The following is a 14,836-nucleotide window of genomic DNA, read 5'->3' as shown; positions in this document are numbered from 1 at the left end:
ACTCTATTCCCCCATCCTGCAGTTAGCCCTGATATGAATCCTATTGAGAAGTGCTGGAGGAGAATAAAACAAGCTCTCCATAGGCGCCTAAGGCAGCCAACAACTGAGGTTCAAATGGTTGTAGCAGTATTAGAAGAATGGGACAAAATTCCTCAGGAATGGATCAATGGGCTTATTGAGCAGCAGGACTTCTGGGTACACGACTTAATTAAGCGATGTGGCTGGTCTACAGCTAATTAATTAATAAAATTCATGATTCTGATGCCCTGAACGCACGGACTTTTGTCCCCATGTTCGTAACTAAACATGCAGGATACATCAACGATATCGTAAAGCCTGGAGAGCACTTTATGAGACAATACCGATACGGCTGGACATTTCTCAGGATCTGTCAGGCTATCCTACCTACCATGACGTTGCCTCGAACAAAAGCGGAGCATATGGCGAAGTTTGGTAGTGGGCCTGTGAGTGAAAAGGATCTTCTACCACTTGTAACACGATATCCGACGATCCTCAAAGGCTGCATCATCAATTGGGCGGACGGAACACAAGCCCTTTGCTGGATGCCAGCTTCTTGGGATTTGTTATACTGGGGCGTCCCTGGCCATTCGCCTCTTGGTCCTCAGGTAACTCAATGGCTAGCAGATTTCTTTGCCGTTTTCCCCAGCCATGCGTCTCGAAATCCGGACAGTCGAGACGCTAAGGTGCCATATAACATAAGCATGGCGAAGTACTTTGCTGAGATAAAAAGGATATGGGGTGTTATTCATGCTGGGATATGGAGCATTCAAGGGCAAGAAAAGAGCGAGACTCGAAGGAATTCCGGGCCATTTTGCCATATACCCACAGAGGACAGCAAGGGAGGGAGAAACAAGGATAGCCCCGTGAAAGCTGCAGCTGTAGTGAAGATCATGCGTCAAATGATCCCACTTTTCAACGTATTGGCTGCCTCTTTCGACGCAGGCTCGCCAGAGCTATACCGAGAAGCAGTTGATCACAGGGAGGTCATGGCCAAAGCAGGGCAAAACGTGAAACATTGGATAGAGGACAATGGGGAGAAGACTTTGTATCATCTGCTCACGGCCTTTGTACAAAATCATTCAGTCGTTCTTCACCGCGATCCAAAAGACAAGGGTATGACTATCGAGGCTGTGTGTGGTCATTTTGTTGAAGGAGACATTTGCGTGCCCAGTATCGGTCAACGGTTACGACTTCGAGCTGGAGACATCTTGCAAATGGATTCTAGTGCTCTAGCCCATTGTCTAAGACATTTCTTCGGAGAGCGGGTTGCTGTGGTGATTATTTCTCAAAGTACCAAGGACGGCCTTACGCGTCATATGAGCCAACTACCTCCAGGAGAGGAGCTCGACAGGTTGCAGGCTGTTCGAGATCAAAAGGACGCACAAAAGCTTTCGAATAACCAGGAGTTGCAAAGCGAAGAACTTGAATCGATCCGTCAATTCACTAAGTATGGTAAACTGAGAGTTGTAGGCGACGAAGTTGTCATCAGCGATTCAGATCTTGCTGGATACTACCCAAAAGCTTTGGAATGAAGATGAAACCCAAGATCCGTGGGTTTCCAAGAAAGAGAGGAAGTCTCGGAAACGAAAATTGGGGCAAATAGTCTCGAGCAGTGCTTTGGACGCATCTTATAAGCGATCGAGGGGCAAGACGGGCTACTTCCCCGAGAGGCAGACAAGCGAGGGTGATAATTTGCTCAAGCAAGAAACCTCTGACCGTAGAACATCTTCAAGGAGTCTACAATCCCAGCTAAGTCAAGGAAGTCCTGGCACGTACTCAGAAGAACTTCCTCAGCCTGAGAATATTCGAATGACCTCCAGATCTGGACAACAGCGTCAGCGCCGGCAGGCTCAAGAAAGAACAGCCGAAGCCGCCGAAGTCTCCCACGCAACCTTGGTTCCCGAAGCCGAAGCTAGACGAGCCGACCTAGCACAAAGGCAAGAGGAACAAATACGAATTGCAAGACAGTTTCGTGGACACAGGGGACAGTACAACAACGGCGTGGACGATGAAGATGAATCAGAATGATTCAAAACCGGTGGTCTTGGATAGATCGTGTCTCTATTAACTTGGATGCAATGGATGGTACAGTGCAAAGCTAACGCTACGAATATTGCGTACTAGCGCTGTCTTGAGAGATTTCCCTTTGGTTTGAGTAGTACAGAATTACATTTCGAGAACAAGACTAGAGAATTTGATTAGATGTATGAAATACAAGGCAGCTATTTGTACGAGTAAATCAGTGTCGCCACACATCTTGAGCAGAGATCAGCATGTGCATCCTGTCAGTCATGAGCTCTTATCTCACCTGTGTTTCGCTGTGCCGATTCTATATATAGATATTGTTCTTGCTTCTACTCACTACATCAAAACAAAAATCTCACAACAAATGACGAGATCTTTACGAACCACATTTTATTTGCCAGCAGCCCTGATACAGTAGCACTCTACAATTTGAAAGCAGCAGCCAGCCACCATTTTCTCAAGGATGCTGGAAGACCAGAGGTAGTCATCGGCATTTTGTACAGCCTTATTGACGCGGTTAAGTTTTCCAAAGCCAAGGAGCATAGGGATGAAGCTGTACAAAAAGGGCTTTGCCAAAAATTAGCCCCTTTCAATTCTCCACCTTGGTACCTAGTATCAGCAACAGCGAGGTCAGCGCGCACAAGGATCGCGATGTTCGTTCACAACCCGGCTGCGGCACTTGCTTCGGAATTTACAAGGGCTCCCATTGTGTAGTGCCAGAATTAAATCTCCGATTTCAGCAATTACCTGGAGATGTCATTTCGAATTACTATACCATCGTCATTCACGGAGTCACTCACTATATTGGGACAAGGGGTGGACATATCTACACCGCGAAGTCCACCGCCGAAAACGTCAAGTGCTTTAACGACATGAGTCTTACGGAGCAGAAGGCCTATCGAGATAAGCGAGACAAGCGCAAGACCAAGGTTGCTGACAGCCAGAAGAAAGCACGCGACAAGGAATGGAGACTAGTTTTAGCGTACATACTGGAGTATGGGTTCCAAACCGAGATGGCCAACTCCAGAGATGACATGAAGCTCTTGCACACCGCCGTTTATTGGCGAAGGCTTGACGATGCAAACAAGGCCAAGTTTCGAGCTCTCCGTCAGATGAAAGCTGATGTAGCGGCTGGTCTAGTAGAGCAGGACGAACTGGACTGGCAACAAGAGTTTGCCCCGGCTTCTCTGTATCGCCCTTTCACTGAACGAGAGGAGACTCGGTTCTTGAGGGGCTTGATACCATTTGAGGCACAGTTCAAGAAGAAAGCCAAGGTTGACGACCAAGAAGAGGGAACCAAGACCGCTGAAACTGCGGAGCAACGTGGAATGGATAGCACGGTGCATGGTGACGATGCAGACTCCGACTCATCACATGGCTCAGAGAGCGGCTCGTCTGAGTCGGAGGGTGAGTAAGCTCGTATCTCAGCTATATTAGTTGCCTGTTCGCTCGACTAAGAACTTCAAAAATCGAGGCACAATGTCCCGACGAGAATTGCTGGCCTCATTCTGTTCATGTGCTCTTGGATAGACCGTAGCAGGTACCACGAAAATCTACATGGATACGGCGAGAACTAGGGTTATGCAAACAGACTTGACAATGCTCAGCTTGGAAGAGGAGCCCTTCTGATGATGGATGCATCCAACTTCAATCACCGCACTACACATCTCTGCGACGAAAGGGTTGCGTTGGTCTTCCTCTCTAAAAGCTCGAAAGATACCATCAAGCAGCACTTGCTCTGGATGGAGCCAGGTGAAGAGCGTGATAGGTTGAGGCAGAACTCCTTGCATATAATGAAAAGAACGACGACGAGAGACGCACGGCTGAGCAGAGAGAGCTGGACCTAATCACGACTTATTTAGGCAGCAGACGCTCGGTGAACGGTGGAAGAGTTGTCTTCAATGATGAACCCTGCCGCAGATTCTGTCCATGGCTATAGACTACTGCATGTCTACTTGACGCACTCGAAGCTTAAGAAAGCAGAGAAAGCAAAGAAAGATGCTATCAAGAAACTTGAAAAGGAGAAGGATTTCGCAAAGGCTGCTGCCGATAGCCTGTTATCTGCGACCTTGTGGTTCGAGCTGGACCATTACGAGGCTGCGCGTTGGCAGAAGGATCCCAACTCAGATCCGTTCACGACAGCTGGGCAGAAGAAGACAATGATCGCAGCTGGTTCGAAGAGAAAGCAAAGAGAAGGCGTCGAGAAGCACGGACATGAGCGAGAGGAAGATAATAACGAGATTGATGAGGAGTACGGCGATGAGTAGATGATATCGTTCTCCTGGATGATGTTTTGGCACATTGATTCTGGGAGTCTCATTTTTGTGTGTCTTTAGGGTGGGTTTCTTTTAGACCAGACTTCTCATGACCATATGTAATCCATACGTCCTGAACTCACATCCCACCCTTGCGCACTGTAGCAACCTAGACGCCAATTATATATATCAATATGCCTTCTCTTCTTAGTGACTCAATCTAGCAAGACTGCACCAAAACAATATCTCAAAGCCGATGAGAGTATCTCCACGAACCGCATTTGCTTCGGGAATAGAGTGTCTCTTGTGCTCACCTCTAAGAGTGATTGGACAACTAAGATACAACATATCGACTATCCTAGCTCCGATCATACATGGATGCAAACATTTCCGTTCTGTCACTAACTCTGCGCTAGTCCGGATGAGGATTCACGCAATATGTCTTCTCCGAGTCAATCGTTGCCACAAGAGCGTCCTGCTAAACGTCGTCGTGTTATACACGAGCAAGCTACTTCCAACAGGGGATCTCTTTCGCCTATCGAACAAGTTGCGCAAGTACCTTCGCCATATGCTATTCCTACCGTTCAAGCTGAGGACAAAGAGGTGCCTTATGCCGAACATAGTAGCCTCGTAGAACCCCTCGATGACAACCACAAGGATGCTTTGCCTTAGGTATTTCACGCTCCAACGAAGGAAGAAGCAGAGAAAGCTATTGAGAATAATCTGAAGAGAGCAGCCGAGCACCGAGCTGCTGAAAACATCCGCTTTGATTTCTACTATGAAGCTTTCTCACAGGAGATAACAGCTAGAGGTATTTCCCCAATTGATGATAAAAGTAGCCAGCTCATCATAGAACAGGAATTGACTTTGCTCGACTACGACGAGACTGTCCTGAAGATCTCGATGAGCAAATTGATATTGGTATGATGTGGTCAAACTTCGTGTTTGCCCGCCTGCCTTGGGTCAAAATCAAAGATTCCTCGATGGCAGAGATGCGGGGAAGAATACTAGGGAACCTTCCACGGTCCATGGCAACAATCACGGTTAGCGCCACCTTTGTTGACGTGAACAATGAGATCATCGGAGCGAAGATCATTGGCGGTGTTGACGAGGTCTTTCGAAGCGTTCCCAACTACAGGCCCCTAGCAGATCAAATCATGGATTGGGACAACGAGCTCGAAGCAGTTCATCCGGCGAAGCCAAATCAAAAGTCTCGACATCCGATGGGGGACGAGTTCCATCAGGGAGAGCAAGATTATCGCGAAAGCATAAACTCTCCTTATGGTCGGCAACACTTTTGTATTTGGTGTATCAAAGGACAAGATAAGAACCCGAAGTGGCATGCAAACGGACTTTATAATCATGTTGTGAGCGCTGACCGCAAAGGGGGCCGGGCCGGAGCAAACAAGCCGAGAGAGCAGAAGCGGTGGAGAAATTTCTACACAAAATGGTCCGACCAGAAGTTGCTCGTGATGATTGGTATAAGGCTCTTGATCCTCACGGCCCTGAGAAGGCGCGCAAACATCATGCTTTTATGGCTGAGTCTCACGGCGTGCCGACAACAAGTCGCCATCAAGCACATCTCGGGATGGCCCGTGTCGTCAAATTGGCTTGCAGCGCCCATAAAGATCCTGGGGAGGCACATGATACATATACTTACTGGACGCCCCTCGGAGAATAAGCCGGAGCAGACTTATGCTTCTCAACTCTTGACGAGCGCCTTCATCTTGATCCTGGAGATGTTATGATACTTCGCGCTAGCTTGGTGGAGCACGCCAATGCTGTAATCGTAGCTGGAAAGTTGTAGCTGCTATTGCCCAAGCCTCTTCAATGCAAGATGTTGAGTACGGCTTTATAGGACCACGTTATGGAAACGGAGTTTCGGTCATAGATGGCGTGCCGATCATCAACGATCCAGTTCTTGCCGTCAGCCAGGAAGGGTTCAGGCTACTGCATGTGCCCGTCAATCCGTGGAAATTGGAGAAGGCTGTCAGAAAAAAGAAGGCTGATATCAAAGCTTTGAAGAAAACGGGTGCTCATCCTGGCGGTCTACCTGCAGCTGAGAGCGCCGCTGCCCTATTGTCGTACGAGTATGGCAAGGAAGAGCTCATTCGACTCAGACGGGATCCGACTGCAAATCCATTCTTGTCAGAAGCGGCAAAGAAAGAGATCCAAGGCCAAGCATATCGGGCACCTAGTAGGAAAGCGAGGCGAGCCACCCAGAGTGGATCCAGGAAACGCCAGAAAACGTCTTGAGGAGCAGTACGTTGATGTTAGCCGTGGAAGAGATTCGGAACTGCTTTTTCGATAGTTAGTGAAAAGTAGAATAGGTTGAGTTGAATGTCTCAAAGATTCGTCCCGGACTCATAACCTCTGCACAATACACATCTTGCCTACAAACCTGTTCTTCTGAGAGTGTTCTGACCACTTGAGAAGGCTGACCTAACAGACCTGGACTGACTCACAGGAGGGGTCTTGGTTAGATGATTTGTACAAGAATAAGACTGCTTGTAAGATTAGAAGCATGTGTCGTTGCCAAGCCTAAGTTGGTAGATTGCAAGTCCAGCCTTATGCCGCAATGCTTTCCGTCTTGAATTCATACCTCACTAGTGTATAGCCAGTGATGAGTGCTCTTCTAATGTGACGAAGCTAAGAAAATCCGCAACAAGGTATCCGCCTAATATAGGATCCTCTATCCCTTATCGCAGAATACATTTGAACGTCTGTGAATTTGTCAGATGTACTCCTGTGAAATTGCGAAAGCAACATTCTCACTGCGGTCCATAAACCGCTTCGTTTGGAGCTCAGGGGCTTAGGCGAGATTTAGCGAGATTCTGGCTTTTTACACAACTCTCAACTAAAATCAGCTTTCACTCCTGTGTGTATGTACAACTTCAACCATCTCATCATGGGATCGTAATTCGAAAGATCCACCTTGCGATACTCAAATCCCGACCACCGTGTTGAATGCTTTCGATACAGCAACAGACCTAAGCCTGGGTTGGGGATACTTCACCTAACAGACCCTTTAGACTTCACGTCAATCAACTGTCTCTCCTTCTTTACTAGCCTTAAGACACTCACTAATACACTAATACATAGAATACCCCTATCAAGCGTTTTGAAAAATGCTTGCAGCCTACTACGTTCTTCACGCCTTTGATGTGAACGACTCTTCCCCCAGAGTGATTAATAGCCGAGATCTGCGAGCCATCACTTGCCAGTTTACGCACCTCAGACCACTTCAACGAAAAATTCTCCTTCCGAATCTGTTTTTCGTCATCCTCAGAGACTTTAGACGCTGGCCAAATCAGTTCTTATCCGCAATCCGGGTACCAATTACAAACATGACCCACCTACGGCAATACACAGCAAATTTGAAAAGCTCATGGAGTCTCTAGACATCAAAGTGACTCTACAGGCTCTCGACGATAAGAAAGAGCGGTTCGAGCAGTTCGCTAAGAGGAAGGCCGCTAGCAATGCTGGATTGACACTTATTAAGGTCTACCTACAAGATCTAGTGAAACGTCTGCTTCTAGAGTACTCAAAACCTATGACGATCTTTCAGATGGCACCGAAGGCTTTGAACGATACAGTAGGCCCAGAATGCCCGCAAAGATCCCAGTATTGCACTCCCACAAGCACACAGAACCTTCGCCAACGAGGAATAATCTGAAGGAAGTAGCAGCAAGAAGAACAAAAATTATTGAAGCACACTCGCTGCTGAGAAAACGATCCCTTCTCGCAGCACTTTGCGAACCAACACAACCTTTACCACCACCGGGTCCTAGGCTTTGTGAAGGCAGCTTGCCATAAATAGAGTCTGTGGAGCATGTCTAGGAGCACAAACGAACCCAGTTTCGGTTAGAAACGAGATCTCCTAAGCAAGAGGGCAAGAAAAGGTCTCGTCACAGTTGAACCTTTGGGGACGCCAGACCCCGATGTTCCTGGATATGGTGAGGTTCAAAACTACTCATACTTCCGAGGAGGCACCGATCAATTATTTTGCTCTCGGGTATCAGGCTAATGTGGGGCAAAGAGGAGAAAACTGCTCCATACTGTTTTTGGAGACGATCGATTTCCCAATCAATGGGATCGTGCGCTGGCTTGGAGTCCATAAGACTTTGAGCCTTCGAATCCTCTTCTAGATTATCCATCATGAATCCAACCAATTAAGAGAAGTCTTTGTTCACTGTCTTGATTGGCACTTGTTTACTTCGTACGAATCCCTGGTGATACCAAGACTATATCAGCTAATATCTTTACTGACATATCGGGTTATTCCTTGCCTGGTAGGCAGGTCTTTCGTTGGAGATCTACTCATCGCAACATCGAAGGCGGCTCTTCGACCACACTACCTGGAATTAAGAGCAACAATTTGTCAATTCAATAGCGCTGAATATAACCCTTAAGCAACCACGATCTGAATAAGGTATCGACATGCAGGTATTCGACCTACTGCGCTAGCTCGATCACAGAGCTGACATCGGACGGAAATAAGCTAAGACCATTGCTTACTTTTGTCTTGAATGAGCTTTGCCGTCCCTACTATTTGGTTGGCGGTTTCATTGACGAGTTGTACGAGAAGGATCTGCAAGATTGATTTGGTAAAATATACGAACACCGGGTCTGACAAGATATTAACGCAGGGCTGTGCCCCACACTAATAGGTTAGGTAGGCTTTGCCCTTGCTTACCTTTACTGAATGAGGACTGAGCTCAGGTGCAGACCAAAGTGTGGTGTTCCAATGTTATTGAAAGAGGGGGAAAGGTGTTCTTGCGTTACTCATGCAAGTGACACATTTCGAAATGCAGATGTATAAGCCTGAGCTGAAAAGTTTTGGACGCGCACTGCGAACTTGCAGTCCAACGCTATGCAAGGAAAAGAATTGAGAACCTAAAAACTCGAAGAAGGCTCCGAGGAGTGGCCATAATTGCTTATTTTGATAGATAATGATAGCAATATGGAGTCGCACAGCAGTCTCCTTGTGCCACCACCAGAATACTGCTGAAGATCCTGGCCATCCAATCTTGAATATAAAACTGGGGACTCGGATCGGAAGAATGGGTTCCACGCGGGACGGGGCGAGGGATCGGGAGCCTCGAGGTCATGTTCATCGTCATCATCGTAACACTATGCGAAGTATTCACATTGACCAGACACGCGACTGGTGGAGGAGACGCTTGAGGCGTGTTTGGCTCAAAGAGTGAGCCCTGTTGAGGACTCGATATTGGCATATTCGCTCACTCATAGCTTGGTGACAGAATGCATTGGAACGAAGACAAGCATTGATGATGTTATGATTATCTCAAAGATGGAGAAGGAGGAAGAAACTTGGAACGAGGTGTAAGTACCCCGGCTTACCTAATCCCCATGAGCCCCAGAATTCCAGCTCTATCCCTGTTCCTTGGCGCCTCTAGCTTCCGCCAATCCACTCACCCCGCTTTCTCATCCGTTCCTCACTTTCTTTCCCTCCAAGACAACATCTCTCTCTTCCTCCGGAAAAGCGGCGTCAAATCAAGTACCCGCCCGATTGCCACAGTTTCAGTGCCAGATGCCGAATGCCGCTCGGGGATAACCTTGCGGAGCACTGCATAATTCTCCAAGGCGCGTCGACTGGTTGTGCTACTTGGGCGTGGTGGTCAGCTTGGAAACTCTGTCGGGTAAGGGACCAAACAGCTAGTCGTTGCTTCCACCAGGAGACACTATTCATAATTTCGAGGGAGCTCCTTCTTCTTTCCATAAATTAATACACTTCTCAACTGTTTATAACCTTCACTCAAGTCCGATTTCCGGCCTGACTCAACCCTTCTCCCATCTCCCCTCGTTCCTTTTCTTGCAACCTCCAACTACCCCTCCTCTGACCTCCATAGAGCTTGATCAAGCTTCTTCAACCTCCATCTATCTCACTTCTACCAGAAAACATTCTCATACCTCACGTAACCATGGCCACTAACGGTCAAACCAATGGTCACACCAATGGCGGGGTCGCAGCAGAGTCGAGATTTGATCCCACCTTCACCCAGAAAGTCATCGACGCAACGGGCCCCAAGTGCACCCCACGTCTTCGCAAGTTGATGGGCAGTCTTATTCGCCATGTTCACGACTTCGCCCGTGAGAATGAGCTCACCGTTGAGGAGTGGATGCAAGCTGTGGACATGCTCAATTGGGCTGGCAAGATGAGCGATGACAAGAGGAACGAAACTCAATTACTCTGCGACATCATTGGTCTTGAATCGTAAGTATTATCTCTAAACCAACATTACACTCCAAAAGGCACACCAACAAGGCACAGTAAATGCTGACCAGATCATTCCGTAGCCTCGTCGATGAAATCACATTCAAGCTTGCTGCTGAGACCGACGATGCAGCTACTGCCAGTGCCATCTTGGGCCCCTTCTTCCGACACGATGCCCCGATCCTCAAGAACGATTCCTGCATCGTACATGGTGTTGATGATGGTGAGAGTACATATATGCATGGCAAGATCTTGGACTCGGTTACAAAGAAGCCTGTCGCTGGTGCTTGGGTAGACATCTGGCAAGCTTCGACCAATGGAATGTATGAGCAACAAGATCCGAACCAGGTGGAGTTCAACCTTCGTGGAAAGTTCAAGACCGATGAGAACGGATACTATGGACTTTATTGTTTGAGACCAACTACCTATCCTGTTCCGTACGATGGTAAGGATATATATAATTTGTGTCTGGTATGCAGCTAATAGGGGTATAGGTCCTGCTGGAAAGCTTCTTGACCTTCTTGACAGACACCCTCACCGCCCAGCTCACATTCATGTCATCGTAAGTACCAAAGTTCGAACTCCTTCACATATCTAACAGTGTCTGCAGGTCCAAAAGGATGGTTTCAAACCTGTTACCACTCAAATATTCGATCGCAAGGATCGCTACCTCGTTGACGATTCCGTCTTCGCCGTCAAGGACTCTCTCATTGTTGATTTCAAGCCTCTCTCTGGTAATCCCAAGGCTGTATTAGAGCTCGAGTACGACTTCTTCATCGCTCCTCAAGGAGAATCCCACAAGCGTGAGTAGACGAGTGGATTAGCGAGAGAAACCGGATATCGATGCAATACTTTTGGAGTGTCAAGGATATTTCGAGGGTGGAGAGAAAGAACGTGACTTCGCGTTTTAGCAATTTGCTTGGCATAACACGTCCCGCATCCGACGAGATCGGCTATGCATCGGATGATGCACCACATGGAAGGTATTATGGAGCATGGTTTTATTTGCGCCGCTTTATAGCATGGCTTTCTTTCTTGATCTCTCTGAGATATAAAAATGGATGTTTCAGTGAATGATTCTGCTTCCTGGGTGACCGTACTTGCCTGGCTCTCAGTTAAGCGAGATTTTCTATTGCCATTCTCAATATTCGCGGCTGTTGAGACCTCTTTCCATTTCTCAACTCTCAATCTCCTCCTCGAGGATTTTACTGACGCCAAGACGCCCATCGAAGATCCCGATAACGTCCACTTCTCAGCTCTAGTGAGAATTCATCGCATTTTCAACCCTCCTTTCTCTCGCTCCATTCGTTTATTATCAACTCTCTAATCATTGCCAAGATAATTACCTTATTCTAGTGTTATTTTGCCTCTCGTTGCTCAATTCGATCAAGGAAGGATTTGTCTGAGGCGGGAGATATTTTTGGGCCGGGGTACGCACGTCGTTGTTCCGCAGTACTTTTCCAGGAGTGCATCATTGTGTTTGTGTTGGAAATTAGTATGAGGGTGGGGGTTTATATACTGTTGTTTTGAGAGCTTGAGGGTCGAGGGTTGAGGGATGAGTCAAGAGTGTGCTGGTGAGTAATGGCTGTTGATTCACCTTTTGATCTATGATTGAGAAGGGCTGGGGCTGTGGATTCACCTTTTCATATACGTTTGAGAAAGGCGGCAGTCGCATCTAATTGTTGTCAATGTTATAGTTACTGTTATTATTTTTCATTTTCTTCTCCCCCAAGGTGCCCAAGTCCTCTCTTTGATCGAAAAAAAAGTTTTGCCTTGAAAAGATAGAAGATCACTGGTACCGGTATACTTTCGTCGCGGGGAACCAAAAGACATCGAACCCTCATCTTGACCTTGTCTTGGTCTTCTTTATTTGCTTTGGAAATTGGGAGGAGGGTGGAGATTTATATACTTTTGGGTTGAAGGCGTGAGGATTGGGAATTGAGTCAAGAGTCGAGTGGTGGATTAGGTCTGTGGATTCACGTTTTGCAATTGCCAATTGGTATGCCTTTGAGAAAGGCGGTAGTCATATCTACCTGCTGCCAATTTTACAATTGCTATCAAGTTGCTCATCTTCTTCTTTTTGTGTACGGCTTTCGATATTTTCTTGATCAAAAGAAAAATCTACCGCTAATAATTAGATAAGTCGTGGTATGCTTTGGATTTAGGCAACTAACACACTCGGTCCACCATCATAGGTTAAGCAAAGTTGTTTTCCTTTGTTTTCTATGTACTTTGGTGTGGAGTCGGGGTTTATATAATTTTGGGTTGAGGGAACGAGGATTGAGAGTTGAGTCAAGGATGCGCTGGGAGGGCTGTGGAGGCTTGCGTTTCATGTTCACTCTTTGCACTCTTTGCAACTGATATGCCTCTGGAAAGGGTTTTAGGAGTAACCATAGTTTATTGCTGCCAACTTTATAACTACTATCATTTTTCTATCCAATTTTCTTTAACCTTGGAATAGAGGAAGATTTTATACTTGACGAGAACCTTCAAAAATCAAGCGGATTTTGCCCGGGATAACGGCGTATTTTGGAGAAGTCACACACATATCAAATTAGGTTGCTCGACAGCGTGTCCTTCAGTACAGTTATGTTTTTTCTGGGGTTGGGGACGGGTTTATATACTGTCGGTGAGGGCTTGAGGAACAAGAAATGGGTCAGGGGTGTGTTGATGGCACGGACGGGGTGCGATTCACTCTTTGCTTTCCCTTTTGAATGGTCAATGGGGAAGGATTGAAGTCACGGCTATCGTTGTTATCATAATAATCATTATCGTTCTTCTTTCCTTTTCTTTATGCCTTTGGAGCCGGGAAGGCTAGCCTGCTAGATTAGAACATCTTCAAAAATCAAACAAAGCCTTTCCTGGCATGACAACGGAATCTTAAGAGCACTTTTGCTCTGCCCGGCTTGGTACCCCCGAAACTTCTTGTTCAGTAAAGTATGATTTGTTTTGTAGTTTGGTATGTGTTTATATACTGCTAGGTTGAGGGCGGGAGGGTTTGGATTCGAGGGCTGAGTCAGGGGTGTGCTGGTGAGGCTGTGGATTCACTTTTTCGCATACTTTTGAGAACGAAGGGTTCTAGTCATGTGCAATTTCTGTCAGCATTACGCTTGGTGTCATAATTCCTACTCTTCCCTTCTAACCTTGAGCCTGGTGTGGAGGATAGTCTGCCGGACCAGAATATCAGCAATGATCAAAGGGAGTTATATCTGGGATCACGGCGTCTCTCTGGAACGGTTACACACGGGATTTACGGGGTTCGTGAAGCGATCTTTCATGAAATTATGGTTTCCTGGGGATTGGAGCTGGTTTATATTTACTGTTGGGAGGATTAGAGGAGGTTTAAGATTTGAGGGCTGAGTTACAACCTGCTCGTGAGGCTGTGGATTCACTTTTTTGTTGAGATGGAAGTGTTCTAGTTATGTGCAATTGCTGTCAACCTTATGATTATTGTCATAACTTCTACTTTCTTCTGCTTATTTTTTTTTAAAAAAAGGGATCACATGCCAGGCTAGAAAATCATCAAGAACCAAAAGGACCTTTGATAACACCGGGTTGAAGGTCACCTCTGAACCGTCCAGTGTAATATCCCAGAAGGCTTTTCTTCATTCAAATTGTGTTTTTTCTCGTGGTTGGGACTGGGTTTTTAGACCAGCAGGCGAAGGACGTGAGGGTTGAGTGTCGAGGGTTGAGTCATTGGCATGATGTGAGCTGGAGGAGTGCGATTCACTTTTTGCTTTGTGTTTGAAGAGGGTTGAGGTTGTGGAGAATGTAGCAGGGTCATTCACTATTATGAATGGGAAGTGGTATGTATGGCTAGACTTGAACCCATTCACCAGAGATTAGCATGAGCAATTTGTAGAGTGAATCGCCAATGTGATACATATATACAGCTCGATTGACGTCGAAGTTCCAGAAACAAAAAGTCCGAACGCAAGTCTGTGGATCCAGACGTTAAGATTGTTTTGAGATGTCTGTCAGATCGGGTTTTGAGACAACTGAAGATAATAAAACGAAGGCGAGGTTTTTGGAATGCCTTGGCATCAAGGTCGGGGAAATGCGTTGATTTGTAACTTAGCTGGTTGCTCCTCGTTGTGTGAAAATAAGAGTTGACATGTGTATGAGATTTGAGATAGATGATGAGCGTAGCAAAGCATAGCTTGACTCCACATAGTGCAAAAAAAATCTTTGAGCATTTTGAACTTGAACCCGAAGGTCCGGTGTTTCAAACTCACATGTACAATATCTCTCAAGCTAAGCCAGCTCATTCACTTACACATTTCATAATCACAGAAGG

At 46.6% G+C, this 14,836-nt stretch overlaps 4 protein-coding genes across 4 annotated transcripts; all 4 read left to right on the top strand.

Annotated features, from left to right (window-relative positions):
- Window positions 1-290: 290 nt before the first annotated feature.
- Window positions 291-2,049, top strand: LY89DRAFT_748218 (uncharacterized protein; the record flags this gene model as incomplete). The annotated part of the gene is made up of 2 exons (XM_018221148.1): window positions 291-1,473; window positions 1,511-2,049. The coding sequence occupies 2 exons, from the start codon at window positions 291-293 to the stop codon at window positions 2,047-2,049; spliced, it is 1,722 nt and encodes a 573-aa protein (XP_018071380.1).
- Window positions 2,050-2,918: 869 nt separating this feature from the next.
- LY89DRAFT_669457 (uncharacterized protein) lies at window positions 2,919-4,313 on the top strand (the record flags this gene model as incomplete). Its single annotated transcript, XM_018213099.1, has 2 exons — window positions 2,919-3,453; window positions 3,967-4,313. The coding sequence occupies 2 exons, from the start codon at window positions 2,919-2,921 to the stop codon at window positions 4,311-4,313; spliced, it is 882 nt and encodes a 293-aa protein (XP_018071379.1).
- A 426-nt stretch (window positions 4,314-4,739) lies between these two features.
- Window positions 4,740-6,557, top strand: LY89DRAFT_748217 (uncharacterized protein; the record flags this gene model as incomplete). The annotated part of the gene is made up of 4 exons (XM_018221147.1): window positions 4,740-4,904; window positions 4,974-5,112; window positions 5,160-5,780; window positions 6,109-6,557. The coding sequence occupies 4 exons, from the start codon at window positions 4,740-4,742 to the stop codon at window positions 6,555-6,557; spliced, it is 1,374 nt and encodes a 457-aa protein (XP_018071378.1).
- Window positions 6,558-9,775: 3,218 nt separating this feature from the next.
- Window positions 9,776-11,609, top strand: LY89DRAFT_646142 (protocatechuate 3,4-dioxygenase beta subunit). The gene is made up of 4 exons (XM_018211913.1): window positions 9,776-10,539; window positions 10,623-10,984; window positions 11,034-11,101; window positions 11,150-11,609. The coding sequence occupies exons 1-4, from the start codon at window positions 10,247-10,249 to the stop codon at window positions 11,348-11,350; spliced, it is 924 nt and encodes a 307-aa protein (XP_018071377.1). The 5' UTR covers window positions 9,776-10,246; the 3' UTR covers window positions 11,351-11,609.
- The last annotated feature ends 3,227 nt before the right edge of the window (window positions 11,610-14,836 follow it).

The sequence above is a fragment of the Mollisia scopiformis genome (assembly GCF_001500285.1).
Source record: "Mollisia scopiformis unplaced genomic scaffold LY89scaffold_12, whole genome shotgun sequence".
Lineage (NCBI taxonomy): Eukaryota > Fungi > Ascomycota > Leotiomycetes > Helotiales > Mollisiaceae > Mollisia > Mollisia scopiformis.
Note: the sequence above shows the minus strand (reverse complement) of the source record. Positions and strands in the feature narration are given on the sequence as shown.